Consider the following 23,972-nt stretch of genomic DNA (forward strand, 5'->3'; position numbering starts at 1 on the left):
TCAATGATGAAGAGCTCCTTGATAAGAGCCTAAACTTTCAATGAAGAAGCTCCTTGAAACGAGCCTAAAATTTCAAAGAAAAAAAGGATAACTCCTTGATACGAGTTTAAACTATCAAAGATAAATTGAAGAGTCCCAAGTATGTTGGGAAGAGAATGTGTGGAGTCCCAACTTGTGGGAAAGAGTACCTTTAGGGTCTCAAGAGAATATATAGTTATTATGGTAGAGTCCCAAGTTCATAAGTCCCTAGGCACATTTATCAAAGTGAAGATCGTGCAAGTTAAGTGTCGAAAAAACTCGATACTCAACTTGAGGGGGAGTGTTGGAAATAGAATATGAGAGTCTCAAAATTGTGGGAAAGAGTAACTTTAGGGTCTCAAAGGAATATATCATTATTATGGTAGAGTCCCAAGTTTATAAGTCCTTAGGCACTTTACTTCTCTAGTCCTATAAATAGAAATGTAGAATGTATCTCAAAAAATAATTCGAATCAATCAAAATGTAGTCATCAAGAGTTCTTCACTTTTATTTTCCGCATTTTACTTTTCAACACAATGATCATGGCATTACACTCTTAATCCACTTGTTAATACTACTTCCCTTCTTAATACTGGGACTGTGGTGCATCTTGGCTTCAATGGGTTTGTAGATCCTCTTAAGCTCCTCCATCTTCTCTTTGACAGCATCAACCTTTGCAAGTTTGTTCGACTCCAACCATTTGATAGTAGACTCGAAAGCCTTCTTTATCTCCTTCTTGTCGGCTGCTTCAATCCCAACGGCACATCTGGTGTTGTTCCTCATGTCGTAGGCGTAGTTCTCCAAAGCACTCCTCGCTTCAGCCTTCTTCCTAAATTTCTCGTCCTCTATCTTGTGCTTTTCCGCATCTTTCACCATCTTCTTTTTTTCTTCCTCAGACAGTCTGCTCTTGTCCTTGTAGTTGGTGATGCTGATGTTTTTCTTCAATCCACTCCCAATGTGCTCCACTGACACATTCAAGATACCATTCTCATCAATGTCGAAGCACACTTTGAATTTAGCAACACCTCTGGGTTCCGCTGGAAAGCCTAGGACTGTGATTTCACCTAGCATGTTGTTGTCTGTTACATTGCTTCTTTCGCCCTCGTACACATGAAACAGCACACCTCTCAGATAGTCCTTTGTGGTGTGACAAATTTTCACCTTCCTTGTTGGGATAGGTGTGCTCCTCGGAATAATTACACTCATCACATTTCCAGAGCATCCAATCCCAAGAGACAAAGGAGTAATATCCGAAAGAACCACATTCTGCATCTTCTCATTGCCTTCACCACTCAACTTGGCAGCCAACACTGCAGCACCATATGCTACGGCTTCGTCTGGATTAATGGCCTTGCACGCCTCCTTCCCATTGAAAATCTCCTTCAACATCTCCTGCACCTTCGGGATCCTGCTCGACCCGCCCACCAGCACCACCTCATCCACACTAGTCTTATCCATCTTTGCATCACTCAGGCATTTCTCAACCAGTTCCATACACTTGTTGAACAAATCCATGTTGAGCTCATTAAATCTAGCACGAGTGATAGTCGAAAACAGATCAATCCCCTCAAACAAAGATTCAATCTCAACATTAATTTGGGAAGTAGAAGAAAGCATCCTCTTGGCTCTTTCACAAGCACTCCTCAATCTCCTAATAGCTCTCGGATTCATACTAATATCCTTACCGTTCTTCCTTTCAAACTCTTTCACAAAATGATTTACCATCCTACTGTCAAAGTCTTGCCCTCCAAGATGAGTATCGCCAGCAATAGCCTTCACTTCAATGATATCAGCCTCAACCATGGCCACACACACATCGAACGTGCCACCACCAAGGTCGAAAATCAGCACATTCTTAGCCACATTACCCCCTTTATCTAGACCGTATGCAATGGCTGCTGCAGTAGGCTCATTGATGATCCTTACAACATTGAGGCCAGCAATAGTTCCGGCATCCTTGGTGGCACGACGCTGAGAGTCGTTAAAATAAGCAGGCACGGTTATGACAACATTCTTGACAGATGATCCAAGATAGGCCTCGGCAGTACCCTTCATCTTGGATAGCACCATTGAAGAGATCTCCTCAGCCGAAAAATGTTTCTCCTCTCCCTTGTAGGTCACTACTATCATAGGCTTGTTGATGTCGGTGAGGTGAGGAATGACCTTGAATGGCCATAGTTTTATGTCACTCTGAACCGTTGGATCATTGAATTTACGGCCAATCAGCCTCTTTGCATCTGTAAAGAGGAGTAAGAAATAATACTACAAACGAATTGGAGTAGAAATAGAAGTGATATCATATAGTAGAATGCAACAAGTTAGAACACCAGAAACTATGCATGCGATATAAAAAGAATTTCTATTCAACTTGAAAATTAAAAAATTTCTCATATAATCTTTCTCACATAACACAATAAGAGCATAGTAATAATAAAAGCCCATTCTCTCTTTCACATAACAGAAATACAACATGATAAGGAAAATTTTTGAAATCGTTGGGCTTTCACTTGGAAGAGGTCTTTGGTATTTGAGGTGCTTCTACATATTACGAGGAAGTCGTTTAGCCTTAAGATGGTACGTTTAATTTCAAAGCACTAATAGGTGGAATGTGCCATTTTGCATAAATAGGGTTTCCTCGACTAGTTAGTTTAATTTAATTATTTCGATTGAAATGTTTCCTTCGTTCATTTTACTAGCTTGTAATATTAGTTTTATTTTCTATATTTGTATAATAAAAACACCATGAAATACTAGCTAGCATGAATTGAGAGATACTCCCTTTGTCTCTCATTATATGTTCCAATTTGATATGTGACGAGTTTTAAGAAATGTAGAGGAAAAAAAATTATAAAGAAAATAGTAGAATATGAACCTACCTTTATATACTATTTACAATATAATACTCCATCCGTCCCCTTAAAATAGAAACTCTTATCTTTTCGGTCCATCCCCTAAAAATATAAACTTACTATTTTAGAAAAATTATTTCTCTCTAATGAAGTCGGACATATTTTCTACTAACACACTTTTCTTTCTATCTCTCTCTTACGATACCATTTTTGTATTAAAAGTTGTGTTATTTCAAAAGTTCTTATTTTTAGGGGACGGAGGGAACACGAGTCAATGGGGACGATTAATAAAGGAGTTCGTAAAATGAAAAAATGGGACATGTAACGAGAGACGGTGGAGTAATATTGAAGTTCATAGAAGACAAAATATTGACCATAAACGGGGTTAAATCATAAGTGTATAGAAGAAAAAAGAAAACTGACCGAAAACGGTGTTATTTGGAACATTGGCGACTTGATTCTTGGCAGCTTCTCCGATGAGCCGCCCGTTTTCGGTGAAAGCGACGCAAGAGGGCGTGGTGCGGTTGCCCTGATCATTGGCTATAATCTCGATGCGGTTGTGCTGCCATGCTGCCACGCATGAATATGTGGTGCCCAAATCGATCCCGATCGCCCGCTCTTCTCCCTTTCCGGCCATTGATGCAAACGAGTTTAATTAGATGCTCTTTGCAACCGTGTGATTTTGAACAAGAAACTCAGAATTCAGGAACGTATATAAACTATGTACAAACCTAGTGATCGATAAGCTCTAGACTCGAGAGGGAGACCGGTTATTTAACGTATATTGAAATGTGTCTTTGTTCTAGTCTAGGTAGGATTTATTAATATGGCATACATAGATTTTGATAACAATCGACTAGGATTTATTGGACTATGTATAGGCTGTGCGAGTAGAAAATTATTTTATATTGGCATCAGCAATGACACACCATAGTTACATTAGATTATTTTATTGAGATAGTGTTATATTGCTAACTCACTCTTAAATTTGTTACTTGACTCCTAACAGCGTCGCTGAAGAGGCGCTTGCGCCGGTGAAAGCTACATTAGTCAACATGGTGCGATTTACCTGATCGTTTGGAATAATCTCAATGCGGTCGTGCTGCCACGCCGCCACACAGGAATATGTCATCCCCAATCGATCCCGATTGCTCGTCCATTTCCATTTCCAGCCATTAATGAAACAGCAGGTCTGCAACTAAAAGAAAGCAAAACTATCAAAAAATATGCTTTCGAATGGTTGTCAAGAAAATTTCAACAAGGGAATGTAAGAGCATCTCCGATGGCTTTAAACCAACAATAACCTAGCTAATAACTTCTCCTGCCACATCATCAGGACAAGAAACCCCTCTTGCCACAACATCAGGACAAGAAACTGGACAAGCAATAGCCTAGCCATAGGCCAGCAAAATTATGAAAAATAAATAAGTTACAACCACGCAAAATACGGAATTAAATTTACGACACAGATACGGGAAAATGCAATAATTTTATATAAATTAAAAAAAGGTACATCCTAACAAAATTACATAATTAAAAAAAATTCATAAAAAAATACATTAAAAATGCATTAAAAAATACATTAAAAAAAATGCAATCGGCTAGCCGAAATTGAGTCTGCTATGCGGGCTAGCGCATCGGCCCGCGGATCGGCTAGCGCCCACGAATCGGCTAGAGCTCGCCGATCTGCTAGCCTAAATTGCCGCAATGGAAGCTAGCGGATCGGCCAGCGGATCGGCTAGCACTCGCGATAGGCTAGCCTATCCGCTAGCCTCCATTGGAGATGCTCTAAACATTCGATACCGATAGAGCTAGGTAAGACTTGTGTAGTTTGGAAAGAGGGAAAATGGATTGAGAGAAAAAATGGTAAATTGAGCTTGAATAACCAAATCCCAACTTTACAAAATATACTCCATCAATCCCATAACATCCTCTTTCTGTTTCCCAATACACTCCATCACTCGGGTTTAGGGTTTTAGAAACTATTTAAATCAATTACTCCCTCTTTCCATAATAATTTGTCATCATTTGACTCGACACGGATTTTAAGAAATGTACCGTTTCTTGTTAATAGAGACGGCTTTTTTTTGGCACAGAGATTAAGAATATTATGTTAAGTTAAGTGGATAGTTAATAAATTAAGAGAGAATAAAGTAATAGAGAGATGGTTATTTTTTTGCCAAAAATAGAAATGACTCAATTATTTTGGCCAAAATAGAAAAAATGACTCAATTCAGATGGAGGGCGTAATAGAAAGTGGGTTGAAAAATTTAGTGGCATATGAATCCTATTTTTATATTTCATAATAAAATGTGAATAAGAATGAGTTTGTGGAATGTGAGGTCTACTACCAAAAATGATAAAAATTAAAGATGACAAATTTTTAAGAACGTACAAAATTAGAAATAAGTGATAAATTTTCAGAAATGGAGTATTAAATAATCCTATTGAATTGTGACTGATAAAATGGAGTAGTAGTAGGTCCCACTTAACCGTTTGAGGAGTTTTGAACGAAAAATAATGTCAAATTGTGTAATACTCCCCTGTATTATTAAAAGTAAAATATATTTTTTTTGGGTTGTCCCATAAAAATAAAACATTTTCTGAAATAAAAATAATATAATTTCTACTTTTTCAACTCTTTTACTTTCCTGTTTCTTTTTTAACTAACATTGCATAACATTTAGTGTCGAAAAACAAATGTTTCATATTTATTAGGGAGAAAATAGTATTTTAGAAAAAATGGGGTATAGATGTTTTAGGTAAATAATACTCCATCTGTCCCATTGAAGATAACTCATTTGGTTTGTCCCAACCAAGATGGCCCATTACTAAAAATGAAAACACATTTCTTTCTACTTTATTCATTCTCTCTAATTTTACTCTCTTCACTTCATACACAAAATAAAGTTGCATAAATCCCCATGTCGCCCAAAGAAGGGGTCATCTTCCTTGGGACAGATGGATACTATACCATTTAAAATTCTATTCTTCTTCCAATATATCCCCTAACATCTTTTTGTATTTTGTTTTATACTCCCTTCGTCCCCAAAGAATATGCACTTTGGAGACGGCACGATCTTAAATGTAAATTTGGTAAAGTAAGAGAGATGTAGAGAGAAAAAGTAAGTAGGTCATGTTTGGTTGTCGTGAAAGTAAAGTTGGCAAGGAAAATGATTCCTAGGAAAATGAATCCTTGGAATATGATTCCTAACATCTTAAGTTTCTGGGGTTTGGAAAAATCAAGATTTTAAATTTCATATTTGATTAAATAATAATAATAATAATTTTGATATTATATTAAGATTCCTTTAATAAATTATTAATTAAAAAATTATAATATATTATTATTTTATTTATTATTATAATGATACTTTAAATAATTTAATTTGGATTTTCTTCATTTATTAGTTTATATTATTATAACTATATATAAACATATTCTTATAATTTTAAATATTTATTGATATTATAATTGAATAAAATTTATAATTTCAAAATTTCATTAAGCTTTGTTAATTAATTAGTTTATAAAATGTTAATAACATTTTATTAATAATAGTATTATGATACATAAATTAAATAATTATATTAGTAATTATTAATAATTATAAATATAATAATAATAATAATAATATAATAATAATTATTATTATTATAGTTATAGCGTAATTTATAGTTATCTATTATAATTAAATTAAGTAGAGTAAGATTCATAATTTTAAATTATTTTTTTTTTAAAATATTTATTTATTTAATAATAATAATAATAATAATATTAATAATAATAGTTGTAGTATAAGATTGAACTTATTAAATAATTAAATATGTAAGAATCCAAAAATTGGGAAAAAGAATACCTGAGAAAAGCTAGGATTTAGAATCCTGGAAAGTTGTACTAACTTTTCTTGTTCCGGGATTTTGATTACATTCCCAGTTTGATTAAATACCGAAACAAACACAAGAATTTAAAATTTAAGGAATCAGATTACTTTCCCAAAAAGAATTCATGCAACCAAACATGGCCGTAAAGTATTGTTAGTGAAGAATGAGTTTCACCTCATTAGAGAGAAGAGACTTTCCAAAATTAGAGAGTGCATATTCTTGTGGGACGGACTAAGTAGGAAAGAGTGCATATTCTTGTGGGACAGAGGGTGTATTCTATGGAACTATGCTCAAATTATGATCGGATGTAATTCAGTGTTTAGCAGGTAAAGCTCTACGCCATTTTTGATTCAACAATAAATAGATTGAATTACATTTTTAGGTCATATACTATACCGGATACACAATTTGAGGTTCATATACTTTAAAATGCACTTTTGTGGTTCCTATACTATACATTTTGCTCGTCTAACCACTTATATATGCCAAACACTTTTTCGGACAAAATTGCCCTCAAATGCATAAGGGGAATTTTTGTACACTCACTCTCCAACTGCATCCGTAAAAAATCTGAAAATGTGTAAGTCCGACGAGGGTGGGGATAGCTTCCTCGGTGGATTGGTGGTGGGTTTGGTTCAAGGGTTGCCCGTGCCCGATGCCACCTTGTTGGGGAATTTCTTTAGTTCTCTCACCGTCGGGCAGCTCAGGTTGCCTAATTTTGATTCTAGGGTTTTGCATGTTTGTCTGTCAAATTAGTTTCTCTTTAATCTGTTGGTTTCTGGATTACAAGAGATAAACACTAACCGGGCGTAATACAATCCAAAGAAGGAATGTAAATGGAAAACTGAAACCAAATTACAATACTGAAATCGAAATAAATAAACCGTGAACAGTTGTTAGCCGAGTCGAGGAGTCCTCTTTCTGCAAGACGAGATACGTCCCGATAGTGCTCTTCGGATTGACGTTTCTTCCCCAAAGATAAAATGGCTACGTCTCTGATGAAGCAGCACCGCTATCAGCAGAGCTCCGACGAACTGGATGGAGGAGAGGGCAGAGCTTCGACAGAAGAACAATGCACAAAAGTGAGAGAGAGCTTATGAATGCAGAGAACGCTTTGAGTGTAGAGATTTCAAGTATGTCTTGAAATGTCTTAGTGTGTAGAATGCAAGAATATGCACCACTATTTATAGGCCATGGGAGGATGTGGAGTCAAACATGCCATTAAAGCTAATTTGTAACGGTCGAAACGTTACAGACATTACAAACGTCAAATATGGAGCATGAACCTAGACGGATGTATCTAGACACCTCTCACGTAGTTGTTCATTCTAGAAATATATCTGGACAACCCGATCAATGTGCATGCATTCTACGAATCTTTCTCTGTATGCTCAATTGCCACATTGTTTTATTTACGTGTCCAAAATTAATTAATTAATTAATTAATTAATTAATTATATATCTCCATATATCGTGACATTCTTTCATATATTATTTCTCAGTCACCGGGAATCGGTTTAGAGAAAGTGAATATAGCACAATCATCTACTCGGAGCGTAGATCGATTATAAATTCTTTAATTTTATCAAAATTAAATATTTCGTCAGTTGAACGATCCGTCAAATTGCATTGACCGGACCACGATTCAACATAATCATTATTGAAAATGATTTTTAAGTGTCATTTTGCCTCTATATTAGTTGTTGAGTTTACTGCATGCTTTCATAGTTTTATGGTTTGTGATTATGATAAGCTGATTGATCTTGATTATCAACTCTTTGAGAAAATGATGAAGTGAATCAAATGCATGTTTCCTGAATTTGTTTGAAATTTTGTACGTTATATTTTATTGTTTTAGAGGATTTGTTGTTTCTCTAAAAGAAGCACATAATTACCTTTTAGTTTCTTTATTAAAGGCATATGACGATTGGTAACAATTTACGTCATCCATCCCCGGCAACGGTGCCATTTGAAGAGTTGCTTTTTTTTAGAAGCTAATGATGGCTAGCGAAAGCGTGTTCTTAAAAATAATGAAGAAAACCCTCGGTCCAGGAAATCCGCTAGACACTGGGTCTAGGAACTCAGAGAACCTTGAGCTACCTGTCGTCGGGCACACAATCACTTCCTTAACTCCCTCTTCAAAAACCCTCAAACCACTTTACCTAGGAAAACTAGTACGTGGAAGTAGGGATCAAATCCACAGAGATGAATGCGCAAGTAACATGTTCAAAGACTTGGGGACTATATTTTTTTGTTGGCTGCTGCCACGCAATTTTAGGGTTGAGCTTTAATTCCTAGACTTGGTAATTGAAATATGCTACTCTAACAGCTAGATCTAGAAAGAAACTTAAAAACATGCATATTAAGGGAAATGGAGCGAGACAATTGCTAGATTGAACGAACAGTTTCCTAAATTAACCTAGACCTGGGAAAGCAACTGAATGTGGGGACCATTTTCTGAAAAGGTAGAGTACGATTGAAAAGCTGCAAAATAATTAACTAAAGGACTAACTAACAGCGACATCATCTTCTCCAACATTTATCATGAAAAAACCAGTTAAAACAGAGCAAGAACGAAAATCAAAGCAAAGCAGACGGAATTAAAAGCAACAAAAGCAGACGGAATTAAAACGAGAATGCAGAATTTAAACAACTAAATGAAACACAAACAAGCAGATCCAACCACGGGACGCTTAATCCACTCCGAATCCAAGCCATCCACAACAACCAAACACCATTACCATCTCCGATCCTCACCGATCTACGTAGATTTAACCGATCAACAACAGATCTCTTATAAAACAGCTTCAAACTCAGATCAACCAACAAAGATCAGCAAATCAAACTCAAAACAACACAATAAGATAAACAAAACATAAACAGACATATCCATTGCAAAATACGGGATATCCAGCGATAGAAACAACACCAAAGCCGAGCCTCGAACAGCGAGGACTCGGCGAGTACCAAAAGTAGACAGAAAATTAAAGACAATCATTTCTTTGCCTCCGTAGAGACGGTGTTTCACCCAAACTTCCGATGAAACGAGAACCCCCCCTGAACTTTCCCCCAAGTGAGTGTGTAGAAAAGGTAGAAAAACTAAGCTAGGAGCTAGAAAAAATGATGATCAAGTGTATCCTTCATGTAGATTGTGTGCTCCTTTTTATAGCGGATAGAGCTTTTAGACTGTTCTTGTGATTCCTATTTTGCCCTCCAATCGATGCTCCTCAGTCTAGTGGCTCTTCATCCTTCTGCTCAATTTTCCTTGCCAGCTTCCTTCACCAGGCGATCTTTGTAATCCTCCTGAGGCTGGCATTTTCTCTACCACCTGGCTCAAAAAGGTTTGTTAGACCTGGGAAATTGCAGCAGAATTTAACCTTATAACCAATGCATGAAATTAGCCTTATCAAACTACTCACACTTAAACCATACTTGTCCTCAAGTATAAAGACAAGAAAAAGAGAAATAAGGCAAATTTCGATGCATGGTTATTCCCTGACCAAAGTAAACTCCTTGACCTAGATACTAACACGAAAGAAAAAGAAACAAAGACACTAACACTTAAGGAAAATAAAACACATAGGCATGAACTAGTTCAAATTTTTAAGCAGTCGTCCCCACAAGCTTAAGGTCAATCAAATGGTCTACACACTCCAAATCCTCCCCTTCCTTTTGTCCACCTAGTCGGTTTGTCAGCTTCCTGGGGCAGGGGGTTTTTCTCCAGACTCTTTGTTGCTATCTCATCTAAATTGGTTCCCTCGTCTAGACCCTTCACCTGAACAGACCACGTAGACTCGAATGACAGTGGTTGGTGGCATAATGCCATGATCGCTTCATTGATCTGTTCATCTGTCAGGTTCCGAGTAAAAAAAGTTTCACACCATCCTGCCACCTCCTTATCAACAGACTGGCTCAGCTCCGAGTTGTTAAACCGTTCCTGCATTAATTCAGTCTCAAGATATTTTTGGACCAGGGGGTTAATGACATCGACAGAATGCAAATTCTCAACATCCAAAGGTTTCATCATGGCTTCATCGATGTTAAATGTATATTTTTCCCCATGATAATCCAGGCATATTGTTCCATCAAACACATCTATCATAGTCTTAGCGGTGCGTAAGAATGGTCTCCCTAATAGCACCCCGCTAGACTCAGCAGATTCATTATCACTCATTTTTATCATATGAAAATCAGCTGGGTACAGGAAATCATGCACTTTCACTATCACGTTTTCCAACACACCTTCGGGTGAAATGCATGTTCTATCGGCTAACTGAATTACCACTTCGGTATCCACCAGACTTACTCCTATCAACTTCTTATATATCGAAAGTGGTAACACATTTATTGAAGCTCCTAGATCACACATAGCATGCTCAATTTTAATATCACCCAGAGAAATGGGCAAAGTGAACATACCTGGGTCTGTGCATTTTGATAGCATCCTCCTCTTCTGTATCACAGCTGACACATTTTCACCAATTACTATTTTGCCCGTCGGGCTTGGTCTTTCGCTATGAACTCCTTGATGAATTTACTGAATGTAGGCAGCTTCAAAGCTTGTAGGAAGGGCAGGTTGATCTCCAGCTTGCCGAAAATCTCCATGAAGTCTTCGGTGTCGTCCTTCTTCTTTTTGGCTTCCCCTCGATGAGGAAATGGCTTTGTACGCTTCAACGTCCCTGCCAGACCTGAGACGGATGACTCATTGACTTCTTTCCTTCCTTCCTCAATTTCCACTTCAGGCTCCGGGTCTAAGAAAAATGGATCGGCCATCTGAGATAGTGGTTTCTCCAGATCCCCTTTCTGAAAACCTTCTTCTACTCTGACATTGCTTACCTCAGTATCCTCTAGGTCAGGGGTTTCTCCTTCCTTGCTCGTCAATAGAGGTGTATTCTCATCTTTTCTCATCACCGGACCTTCGTAGCCCCGTCATGACCTCAAAGTTATCTGACTAATATTTGCTCGGTTAGGTGGTTTTACTCAAGCTGGTATCCTTCCTTCGTGTCCCCTGATTTCATTCAACGAAGTGGCCAATTGTGACATCTGTTAGGCCAACATATCCATGGCAGACTTATGCTCCTGTTGAGCATCTTGGATTTTGTGCACTACATCATTGTTTGTCTGCATATTGTTCTGCATGTGTTGTTGAGAGCTGACTAGGTCATGTACCAACTCATCCAGGTTCCTCGGAGGTTTGTAGTTCGACTGATTTGAACTTGACCCCTGATTGTGGCTCGGTCCGCTCCACTGACTTGGACTATAATTACCCTGACCTCCTTGATTGTTGCTGAACTGGTTCCCTGGCCCTTGATTTTCTTGGTGTGCATGCTGGAAATTTTGATTATTTCCGGTGGCGTTCCTCTGATGTGGCGGCACATAAGAGCTACTTTGATTACTCTGGTTCTTGTTGTTCCAGTTGGACTGGTCCCCTTGGTTGCGATAACTCCAATTATTCGATCCTTCCTGGTTTTTCCCTGACCAGTTCGAATTATGTTGGGGTCCATCCTGACCACGGTTAGACCAGTTCTGCTGGTTCTCTGCTGGACCTGGGTACTGTAGCTGGAGCTGGAGCTGTTGGTTTCCTTCTCCCCATCTAAAACAAGGGTTGTCTCTCCATGGTGCCTCCTTAATCTTCCACTGATTCCAGCTTGTATTCTGATTACTTTGATTCCAATTCCCAACTACATTTGCTTGGGCTTGGAACTCTCCATCGGGTGGTGGACCATAATAAAGCTGGAGTTGATTTTCCTCTGGACCGGGCGACTTCTCTTTCTCCTACGAGGTCGGGGAATTCTTTTTATCAATCGCACTAAGAAGTGCCTTCTCCAACCGATCTATCATGCCCCCAACTCCTTCTCCTTCTTGTTCCTTAATTGCGTTTGCTGAACCTCTCCTCATGATACGCGGGTGATCATAGGCCTTCTTTGCGTCGATCAGCCTTCCCAAAATCTCTCGTGCTTCACTTGCCTTGTTTTTTGTAAAATTCCCCCCGCTCGAGGAATTCATTAAGTCCTTCGACTCAGGATTAGCTCCTTCATTGAACAAGTAAAAGGTCTCAGCCTCCATTATCCTATGGTTGGGACAGGCGTCGAGCAGCCCCTTAAATCGAGACCAGTATTAACTCAGGGACTCATCGTAATCCTGCTTGCATTCCTGAATCTCCTTCTTCGGGGCATTTATTTTGTTGGACGGGAAGAAATAATCCAGGAATTCCAGCTTGAAATCTTTCCATGTGTTGATCGAGTCCGGTGGGAGCCTCAGCAGCCAAGTGTAGCCTCCCCTTAAGGGCAAACGGGACTGCACGCAAACGGTAGTCCTCCTCAGCAGCCCCGTTGGGTCGCTTTTGGATACTTGCACAGCTTACTAAACTCGTTTAGGAATTCGTAAGGACATTCATTCCTTCGTCCAGAGAATATAGGTAAAACACCCAGCACATTTTTCTTGATATCAATGGCCCTCTGGCGCTGGTTTGAGACTATGGCATGGGCGGGCTCACCGTCCAGATGCGCGGTGAGTGAACCTATCTCTGGATTGGGATCCTCCAAGTGTGCCATATCTACGTCTCCATCTTCCTCGGTTTCGGAGTGCTCTGTTTCTGTAAACGACTTTGGGTCCTCTCCTCCTGACGAGTTCCACTCCTTCTCACTTTTTGATTCAAATGGGAATGGATCTACTGTCGTAAACCCTGATCTGGTGGTGATGGTGGACGTCGATTCCTTAACCTGCCACTTGACTTCAGCGTCCTTTGACCCAGACGGGTTACTCTAGTTCCCAAATCGTGAGCCCTTGCTCATAAACTGCCAAGAAAAACAAATAACAGAAATTAAACAATATACACCAAATCCTCAAACACGTAAACAATTTACGCTATCCAACCCCGGCAACGGCGCCATTTGAAGAACTGCTTTTTTTTTTAGAAGCTAATGATGGCTAGCGAAAGCGTGTTCTTAAAAATAATGAAGAAAACCCTTGGTCCAGGAAATCCGCTAGACACTGGGTCTAGGAACTCAGAGAACCATGAGCTACCTGTCGTCGGGCACACAATCACTACCTTAACTCCCTCTTCAAAAACCCTCAACCCACTTTACCTAGGAAAACTAGTACGTGGAAGTAGGGATCGAATCCACAGAGATGAATGCGCAAGTAACATGTTCAAAGACTTGGGGACTATATTTTTTTGTTGGCTGCTACCACGCAATTTTAGGGTTGAGCTTTAATTCCTAGACTTGGTAATTGAAATATGCTACTCTAACAGCTAGATCTAGAAAGAAACTTAAAAACATGCATATTAAGGGAAATGGAGCGAGACAATTGCTAGATTAAACGAACAGTTTCCTAAATTAACCTAGACCTGGGAAAGCAACTGAATGTGGGGACCATTTTCTAAAAAGGTAGAGTACGATTGAAAAGCTGCAAAATAACTAACTAAAGGACTAACTAACAGCGACATCATCTTCTCCAACATTTATCATGAAACAACCAGTTAAAACAGAGCAAGAACGAAAATCAAAGCAAAGCAGACGGAATTAAAAGCAACAAAATCGAAGAACAGTTAAAACTAAGGCAGATCTACGGCTACTAGACGAGGTAAAATGAGAATGCAGAATTTAAACAACTAAATGAAACACAAACAAGCAGATCCAACCACGGGACGCTTAATCCACTCCGGATCCAAGCCATCCACAACAACCAAACACCATTACCATCTCCGATCCTCACTGATCTACGTAGATTTAACCGATCAACAACAGATTTCTTATAAAACAGCTTTAAACTCAGATCAACCAACAAAGATCAGCAAATCAAACTCAAAACAACACAATAAGATAAACAAAACATAAACAGACATATCCATTGCAAAATACGAGATATCCAACGATAGAAACAACACCAAAGCCGAGCCTCGAACAGCGAGGACTCGGCGAGTACCAAAAGTAGACAGAAAATTAAAGACAATCGTTTCTTCGCCTCCGTAGAGACGGTGTTTCACCCAAACTTCCGATGAAACGAGAACCCCCCCTGAACTTTCCCCCAAGTGAGTGTGTAGAAAAGGTAGAAAAACTAAGCTAGGAGCTAGAAAAAATGATGATCAAGTGTATCCTTCATGTAGATTGTGTGCTCCTTTTTATAGCGGATAGAGCTTTTAGACTGTTCTTGTGATTCCTATTTTGCCCTCCAATCGATGCTCCTCAGTCTAGTGGCTCTTCATCCTTCTGCTCAATTTTCCTTGCCAGCTTCCTTCACCAGGCGATCTCTGTAATCCTCCTGGGGCTGACATTTTCTCTACACACCTGGCTCAAAAAGGTTTGTTAGAATTGCAGAATTGCAGACCTGGGAAATTGCAGAATTTAACCTTATAAACAATGCATGAAATTAGCCTTATCACAGAGCTAGAAATTTAATCATGGGGTCCAAAATTAAACTACAAAAAGAATTACATAAATTAAATTATAAGGTTCAAAATGTAAAAGAAATACAATCACGTCATAACATTTGTCTTATATTCTTCATCTTCTAAAATCGCTGCATGAGAGTTTCGTTGGTAACTTTAACGAACACATCCTTTTCGGTATAAGGAACTAAGCAATCATTCAATAGTTGGTTTCCCATGCTATTACATAGAGAAGTCTTGATGATCTTCATTGCTGAAAATACTCTTTATGCAGTGGCAACTGGTAAGATCAATGACAACTTAACTAATAAATACAAAATTGGAAAATATTCATGTTTCCTTGTAGAAACCATCTTTTGAGCAAGACCTCCGATTCCTGATACATGTGAAAAAAATTTACCTATGCGCACCATCGAAAATAAAGTTCTCAAGTTGACTTTCAAGCTCAGACAAAGCAACTTCAGAAAATTCAAAAGGATAATACCATGCAAGACGAAGCAGCTTCTCCAAATTAAATGTAAAAAATGAATTCCTAGGATCAAAACATGACATGCATAAAACTAAGTTATGCGTTGACTTCATCAAAACGTTGATTCAACTCGATAATAGTGGAGATTCTTCATATTCTCAGCTCTACGTCTTCTTTTTTTTCGAGCTACAAACTCATCCTCCATATCAAGCATAACCAGCTCATATTGGCTACAAAACCTACAAACATCAGTAAGCAATACATCCCAATCTTTTTCCCTCATTATTTGCGGACGTGATTTTGCTACCTTGACAAGATTCATTGCATTCACAATGTCTTGATCTTTCTTTTGTAGCACTTGAGAGAGTTCATGTGTGATTCTCAATATTTGCTTCATAAGATGTAACACAAAGACAAATTCAAAACTATTATAATTTCTAACACATCAACTTCTTCCCTTTGTGAATCCTCATGGCCATTCTCCCCAACATACTCAAGAACATCAACAATAGACGAATATAATGTATCAAGTTGACAAGAGCACCGTAATGTGAACAACAACGAGTATCTCCAGGTTGCTTCAATGACATTTCTTGATCGTACTCTCTCGTGATTATTTCATCACTTGCAATCTCTTTAATAATATTCTCTCTCTGTTTCAGCTGTATCACTAACATGCACAAGACCAAGAAACATTCTATAACACATCCATTCTTGTCCACATATTGTACCACAATACCCATTTGCTCTTTGACAGATACATCTCGACACTCATCGACTAATATGGAGAAAAATTCATTTCCCATATCATGTACAATAGCTTTTGTTGTCTCAACAACAAATGCATTTATAATATCTTTCTGAATATCTGGTGATATGATATAAGTTTGAGATTATCGGGAGTATTTTTTAGCACAACACTAGCTATCTCTTCATTGAAATAATAAATAACTTTCAAGAACTCAAGAAAATTACCTTGACATAATGATTCTTCTAACTCATCATGACCGCTGAAGAGCCTGAAGAAGTGTTCGTGTGTTTTGTAAATAATATCAGACTTCTCAGATCCAGAGAATCCACTAGATCATAAGGTCTAGGAACTCAGAGGATCGTTGAAACCTTCGGTCGTTGGGCACACAATCTTTTCCTGTTTTTCAAAACCCTCAACCCACTGTACTAAAGAGGATTAGTATATGGAAGTAGGGATCGAATCCCATAGAGATAGAGGCGTAAGTAAACATGCAAGAGGATCATGACACTGTTTTTGGCTGCTGCCACACATTTTCTGGGGTTGAGACTTAACTACTAGACTGCGGAAATGTAAACAAACTATACTAACAGTTAGACCTAGGCAAATATAACGAAGACATGCATGACGAAAACAAGATGTAAACGAGACAACACTTCAGCGATAACATATTACTAGACCTGATGAACAACTTTTCCTAAAAATGCCTAGACAGAGGAAAGACACATCGTGTGGACCATTTTCCGAATTAGCAAAGTACGGATGAAAAGCTGCAAAATAACTAACTAAAGGCTCAACTAACAACTAGCTTCATCTTCTCCAACGATCCTTGATCACAAAATGCAGAGAAAACATAGTGAAATTATAACATGGAGCAGAGCAGACTGAATTAAACCATTAAACTACGATTAATATCTAGATTAAGCAGATCTACTATTGCTAGACGAGGTAAATGAGAAAACAGAAACTAAACATCAAAACCATGCGGAAATGAAAAAATCCAAACACGGGACGCTTCATCCGCTCCAGATCCAAGCCATCCACAACATACCACAGCAATTTTCCAACTCCGATCACACAGATTCAAACGATCAACTACGATCTCCACACGATTCAACTACAAAACTCAGACCAATCGCTAAAAGCATCCAAAGTAAACAGAAAAACAGTAATTACATGAAACGAAACCATAGCAACAACTTCCATAGCTAACCAAGTGCAGATTCAACAGAAATTTTAACAAAATAAGGCCGAGCTTCGGACATCGAAGTCTCGGGAAATCCAGAACGAAAACTTAAAACAGAAATTAGATTGTATCTTCGCCTCACGTAGAGACGGTGTTACACAACTCCGATGAAACTATGAACCGTAAAACCCCCAAACTGATCCTCCAAGTGTGTGTGTAGAGTGTGAGAAAACTGAGCTAAGACTAAAAGATGATGGATCATGATTCATGTAAGTCGCGTGCTCTTATTTATAAGGAGGAGAACTTCTAGATGCTTCCTTGTAATCCCCATTCTGCCCTTTTTCCAAGATGATCCTCCGTCTAGTGAATTTGCTTCTTTCGGCTCACTTTCTCTGCCAGCCTCCTTTCTTCCTGGATCTGGCGTTTTCTCTACACACCTGGCTTACAAAACCTTGTTAGACCCGGGAAATTACAGAATTTAACCCCATAACCAATGCATAAAATTAGTCTTATCAACCGCAAAATGGCAATCCTTGCATTATAAGATAATGAAGAGAAACAATCGTTGCATTTCATCGTAGGTGGGTAATCAAGCTTAGACTATGTTGACTGTTTTGCTAAAGAGACATCAATGTGTTGGGCTTGATTCATCAAATCCTCACATGCTAATCTACACTTGTTGTGAGCACTATTATGATTTTCAACATGATCTCTTAATCTTTCTTTCTTGGCCAGACTGTAAAAGCATCTTGTCCATTTCCGTGGAATCTTGAAAAAAGATAGCAATATAAGCAAAAAGTTGCTTCCTTCGTAGTACTATACTCCAACCAATCTTTAAATTGATCAAACCAATGTGAGACAAATTTACGTTTTCGATTTCCATCGACTGTAGGACGATAATCATGATTACGTGGTTGACATGGACCTTTAAGTAAGTTAGCTCTACGAACTTATTCTATTAAATTTGGTGGATAACTCATTATATCAGGTCGTTCTCCTGGATCACTTGGGAGATTCTCTAAATCAACCTTATTTTTATTATCATTTGATAATTCTTGAGGTTGTAGAAGTGGAGGCTCAGCTGACGAAGAATCAACAGAAGAAAGTTTCTTAAAATAACGATCCTATACCTACAAAAATAGTCAAAACTTATTTTTGTGGATGAAGAGATATAATATTTTCTCTTTGTTTTCTCAATTAAAATCTGCAGTCTTGTAACTTGGTACAATCAGGGTCGCCGGAGTAAGTACCAGAGTTCCATTCCCTCCTAGTTGGGTCATTTTTCCATTTTGGATAGTTCCCTCGTAGTTGAGTCATTTTCATATATAGTAACTTTATTTTCTCTACTTTATTCACTTTTTACTTTATTTTCTCTATCTTTTTTATTATTTATTTAACACACTCAACATTTCTTTGCCAAAAAGTTTCGTCTCAATTATGAAGGGACTGAGGGAGTATAAGACTAAGAGAGAAAGAGAATAAAAGTTAAATAGTAGTAGTACTATTATTCAAGTTCAGTCATATAAATCATATTAATGTTCTACAAAGTATGATATTAAAACTGAATATGTAAGCTGATGACCGAATGTTGAGCTAATTCCAATTATGTTATAACTTCCCTAAATTGTGTGAAATCTGCCACAGGTTTCTAGCATTATTATTCCTTTAAATCTTACTAAAATTAACATGTATAGTAGCACTATCACTTTAATAAATTCCAACTTATCACTAATGTAAAAAAGGAATCCAACAAGAAAAAATATAAGTAAAGAGAGCATGCACATGATCATGACGACATTACATTCCTAATCCACTTCTTAATACTAATTCCCTTCCTGATACTAGGATTGTGGTGCATCTTGGCTTCAATGGGTTTGTAGATCCTCTTAAGCTCCTCCATCTTCTCTTCGACAGCATCAACTTTTGCAAGTATGTTCGAACCCAACCATTTCATGGTGGACTCGAAAGCCTTCTCTATCTTCTCCTTGTCGGCTGCTCCCATCCCAGCTGCACATCTGGTGTTGTTCCTCATGTCATAGGCGTAGTTCTCCAAATCTCTCCTCGCCTCCGCCTTCTCCCTAAACTCCTCGTCCTCTCTCTTGTGCTTCTCCGCATCTTTCACCATCTTCTCTTTTTGTTCCTCAGACAGTCTGCCCTTGTCCTTGTAATTGGTGATGCTGATGTTGTTCTTCAGTCCAGTCCCAATGTGCTCCGCTGACACATTCAAGATACCATTCTCATCAATGTCGAAGCACAGTTTGAAGTTAGCAACACCTCTGGGCGCCGCTGGAATTCCATGGAGGCTGAATTGACCTAGCAGATTGTTGTATGCTGTCTTGCTTCTTTCACCCTCATACACCTGAAACGACACACTGCTCACATAGTCCTCTGTGGTATGACTAATTTTCTCCTTCCTCGTTGGGATAGGTGTACTCCTCGGAATAATTACTTTCATCACATTTCCAGAGCATCCAATCCCAAGAGACAAAGGAGTAACATCCGAAAGAACCACATTCTGCATCTTCTCATTGCCTTCACCACTCAACTTGGCAGCCAACACTGCAGCACCATATGCTACGGCTTCGTCTGGATTAATGGCCTTGCACGCCTCCTTCCCATTGAAAATCTCCTTCAACATCTCTTGCACCTTTGGAATCCTGCTCGACCCGCCCACCAGCACCACCTCATCCACACTAGTCTTATCCATCATTGCATCACTCAGGCATTTCTCAACCAGTTCCATACACTTGTTGAACAAATCCATGTTGAGCTCATTAAATCTAGCACGAGTGATAGCCGAAAACAGATCAATCCCCTCAAACAAAGATTCAATCTCAACATTAGTTTGGGAAGTGGAAGAAAGCATCCTCTTGGCTCTTTCACAAGCACTCCTCAATCGCCTAATAGCTCTCGGATTCATACTAATATCCTTACCATTCTTCCTTTCAAACTCTTTCACAAAATGATTTACCATCCTACTGTCAAAGTCTTGCCCTCCAAGATGAGTATCGCCAGCAATAGCCTTCACTTCAATGATATCAGCCTCAACCATGGCCACACACACATCGAACGTGCCACCACCAAGGTCGAAAATCAGCACATTCTTAGCCACATTACCCCCTTTATCTAGACCGTATGCAATGGCTGCTGCAGTAGGCTCATTGATGATCCTTACAACATTGAGGCCAGCAATAGTTCCAGCATCCTTGGTGGCGCGACGCTGAGAGTCGTTAAAATAAGCAGGTACGGTTATGACAACATTCTTGACAGATGATCCAAGATAGGTCTCGGCGGTACCCTTCATCTTGGATAGCACCATTGAAGAGATCTCCTCAGCTGAAAAATGTTTCTCCTCTCCCTTGTAGGTCACTTCTATCATAGGCTTGTTGTCAGTGGGGTGAGGAATGACCTTGAATGGCCATAGTTTTATGTCACTTTGAACCGTTGGATCACTGAATTTACGGCCAATCAGCCTCTTTGCATCTGTAAAGAGGAGTAAGAAATAATACTACAAAAGAATTGGAGTAGAAATAGAAGTGATATCATATAGTTGAATGCAACAAGTTATAGAACACCAGAAACTATGCATGCGATATAAAAAGAATTGCTATTCAACTTGAAAATAAAAAAAAATTTCATTCAATATCTTTCTCATATAACACAATCACAACATAGTAATAATAAAAGTCCAATCTCTCTTTCACATAATAGAAATACAACATGATAAGGAAAAAGTTTCGAAAACGTTGGGCTTTCACTTGGAAGAGGTCTTTGATACTTTGAGGTGTTTCTACATATTACGAGGAAGTCGTTTAGCCTTAAGATGGTACGCTAATTTGAAAGCACTAATAGGAACTAATAGGTGGAATGTGTCATATTGCATATATAAATAGGGTTTCCTCGACTCGTTAGTTATATTTAGTTATTTCGATTGAAATGTTTCCTTCGTTCATTTTACTAAATTGTAGTAAGGATGTAATCAATTGCTAACTAATTACCAATCCCAAATTGAGACCAATTTTCAACCATTAGATTAGAAGATCTTGTGGTTAATATAATGTCAAGTGTAATATATTTTAAATTTAAATAATTATTATTTAAATTAAAAGGGTATTAATGTCAAATCCTATATGTAGTAATTATAACTAACTACTTTCTCTCTCCTCAAAATCATCTCAAATCTTTAAATTTACGTAACTCTCTCAATTTAAATTATTTTTTTCGCAAAAAATATATCAAATTAAAGATAATTTAATAAGGATTCCAACGAGATCTCAATTGCATATGTTCCGACGACGTTCGGATGATGAAATTTGATATTTTTTATTTTAGTTTTCGTAAATGTTGATACCCAGATTTTTATCAACAAATACATCAAAAAATCTCAATAAAACCATGTAAAAATCTCAATAAATATGTGTTGATATTTTCTTGTACTAATGTTGATATTCTTATATCATATTGTTGATATTTGTAATACACAATGTTGATATAAAAAAACACCCACGAAAATTATCATATGATAACATAATGACGATATTACCTTTTTGTTGATATTTTGTCTACTATTTATTGAGATTTGTGAGCTTTAATCTCATCCACTCATTTTAAAATCCAAGGGTGGAAATTTAGTCTTGATTTTGGATTAGGGTGCTATAAGCATTAGAATAAGACCCAATTGTAGTATATATTAGTTTTATTTTGACCAAGAAATACTAGCTAGCATGAATGAAAGACATACTCCCTCCGCCCCCCATTATATGTTTCAATTTGACATGTGATGAGTTTTAAGAAATGCATAGGAAAAAAATTATAAATAAAAATAGTAGAATATGAACCTACCTTTGTATACTATTTATACTAATACTCCATCCGTCCCCTAAAAATAGAAACTCTTATATTTTCGGTCCGTCCCCTAAAAAGTTCTATCTAATGAGGGAGTATACCATTTATAATATAATACTCCAATTTGATACGTGACAATTATTGTAGGACGGAGGGAGTATTTTAGAAAAAATATTTCTCTCTAATAAAGTGAGACATATTTTCTACTAACTCGCTTTTCTTTGTATCCATCTCTTTCTATACCATTTTTGCATTAAAAGATGTATTATTTCAAAAGTTTTTATTTTTAGGGGACGGGGGATATACGAGTCAATGGGGACGATTAATAAAGGACTTCGTAAAATGAAAAATTAGGACATGCAACGAGGGACGGAATAGTAATATTTAAGTGTATAGAAGAAATAATATTGACCATAAACGGGGTAAATTAGTGTATAGAAGAAAAAAGAAAACTGACCGAAAACGGTGTTATTTGGAACACTGGCGACTTGATTCTTGGCAGCTTCTCCGATGAGACGCTCGTTTTCGGTGAAAGCGACGCAAGAGGGCGTGATGCGGTTGCCCTGATCGTTGGCTATAATCTCGATGCGGTTGTGCTGCCATGCTGCCACGCACGAATATGTGGTGCCCAAATCGATCCCGATCGCCCGCTCTTCTCCCTTTCCGGCCATTGATGCAAACGAGTTTAATTAGATTGCAACCGTGTAATTTTGAACAAGAAACTCAGAATTCAGGAACGTATATAAACTATGTACGAACCTAGTGATCGATAAGCTCTAGACTCTATAGAGGGAGGCCGCGTGTCTTTGTCCTAGTTTAGGTAGTATTTATTAATTAACTATGGCAGATACAGATTTTGATAACAATCGACTAGGATTTATTGTACTATCTATGTATAGGCCATGCGAGTAGAAAATTATTTTATATCGACATTAGCCATGACACACCATAGTTTCATTGGACTGTCTTATTTGGATTGTCTTATTGGTATGTTATACTGTTAACTCACACTTAAATTATTAATTATAATTAAATGATAGATGTTTAATTTTATCAAATCAAAAGTAAAGATTATTCAGCCTCGAGTATTAATACAGTGTAGAAAATATCAATTAACGTATTTATGTCAAGTAACAATTAATTAGTTACTCCTTCTGTCCCAAATGGATATGCACTTTTGCAAATGATAGAGTAAAAGAGATGTATAAGAGAGAGAAAGTAATTAAAGTATTGTAGTGGAGAATGGATTCATCATCATTATAGAGAAAAAGTATTTCTAAAATTAGAAAGTGCATATTCTTATAGGACGGATTAAAAAGGAAAGAGTGCATATTCTTGTGGGACGGATGAAATATAACTTACTTTTAAAAAATATCTCAAAACTTAATTGCATATAACTATCTCGTTTAAATTATTTTTTCGCACATATACTCTCTCTGTTCCAAGGAAGATGACCCATTCTTTGGACGGCACAGAAATTTATGCAACTTTATTTTGTGTGAAAAGTGTAAAGAGTAAAGTAAGAGAAAGTGAATAAAGTAGTAAGAAAGGTCTTTCTATTTTTAGTAATGAGTCATTTT

General features: G+C 37.7%; 1 protein-coding gene across 1 annotated transcript; it reads right to left on the reverse strand.

Annotated features, from left to right (window-relative positions):
* Positions 1–558: 558 nt before the first annotated feature.
* On the reverse strand, positions 559–23,063 carry LOC125186128 (heat shock cognate 70 kDa protein-like). The gene is made up of 5 exons (XM_048082465.1): positions 22,850–23,063; positions 20,034–21,030; positions 19,372–19,378; positions 3,291–3,483; positions 559–2,255 (listed from the first exon to the last, which is right to left on the reverse strand). The coding sequence occupies exons 1-5, from the start codon at positions 23,061–23,063 to the stop codon at positions 559–561; spliced, it is 3,108 nt and encodes a 1,035-aa protein (XP_047938422.1).
* Between the last annotated feature and the right edge of the window lie 909 nt (positions 23,064–23,972).

This window comes from Salvia hispanica, chromosome 1 (genome assembly GCF_023119035.1).
Source record: "Salvia hispanica cultivar TCC Black 2014 chromosome 1, UniMelb_Shisp_WGS_1.0, whole genome shotgun sequence".
Classification (NCBI taxonomy): domain Eukaryota; kingdom Viridiplantae; phylum Streptophyta; class Magnoliopsida; order Lamiales; family Lamiaceae; genus Salvia; species Salvia hispanica.

What these genes read in the sequence shown, in the direction of transcription:
- LOC125186128 (XM_048082465.1), bottom strand. Translation starts at nt 23,063, where the DNA reads ATGGCCGGAAAGGGAGAAGAGCGGGCGATCGGGATCGATTTGGGCACC. An exon ending in TCCAAATAACACCGTTTTCG is followed by an intron (nt 21,031 to 22,849) that starts GTCAGTTTTCTT and finishes TCCTCTTTACAG; the next exon opens with ATGCAAAGAGGCTGATTGGC. An exon ending in TCCAAATAACACCGTTTTCG is followed by an intron (nt 2,256 to 3,290) that starts GTCAGTTTTCTT and finishes TCCTCTTTACAG; the next exon opens with ATGCAAAGAGGCTGATTGGC.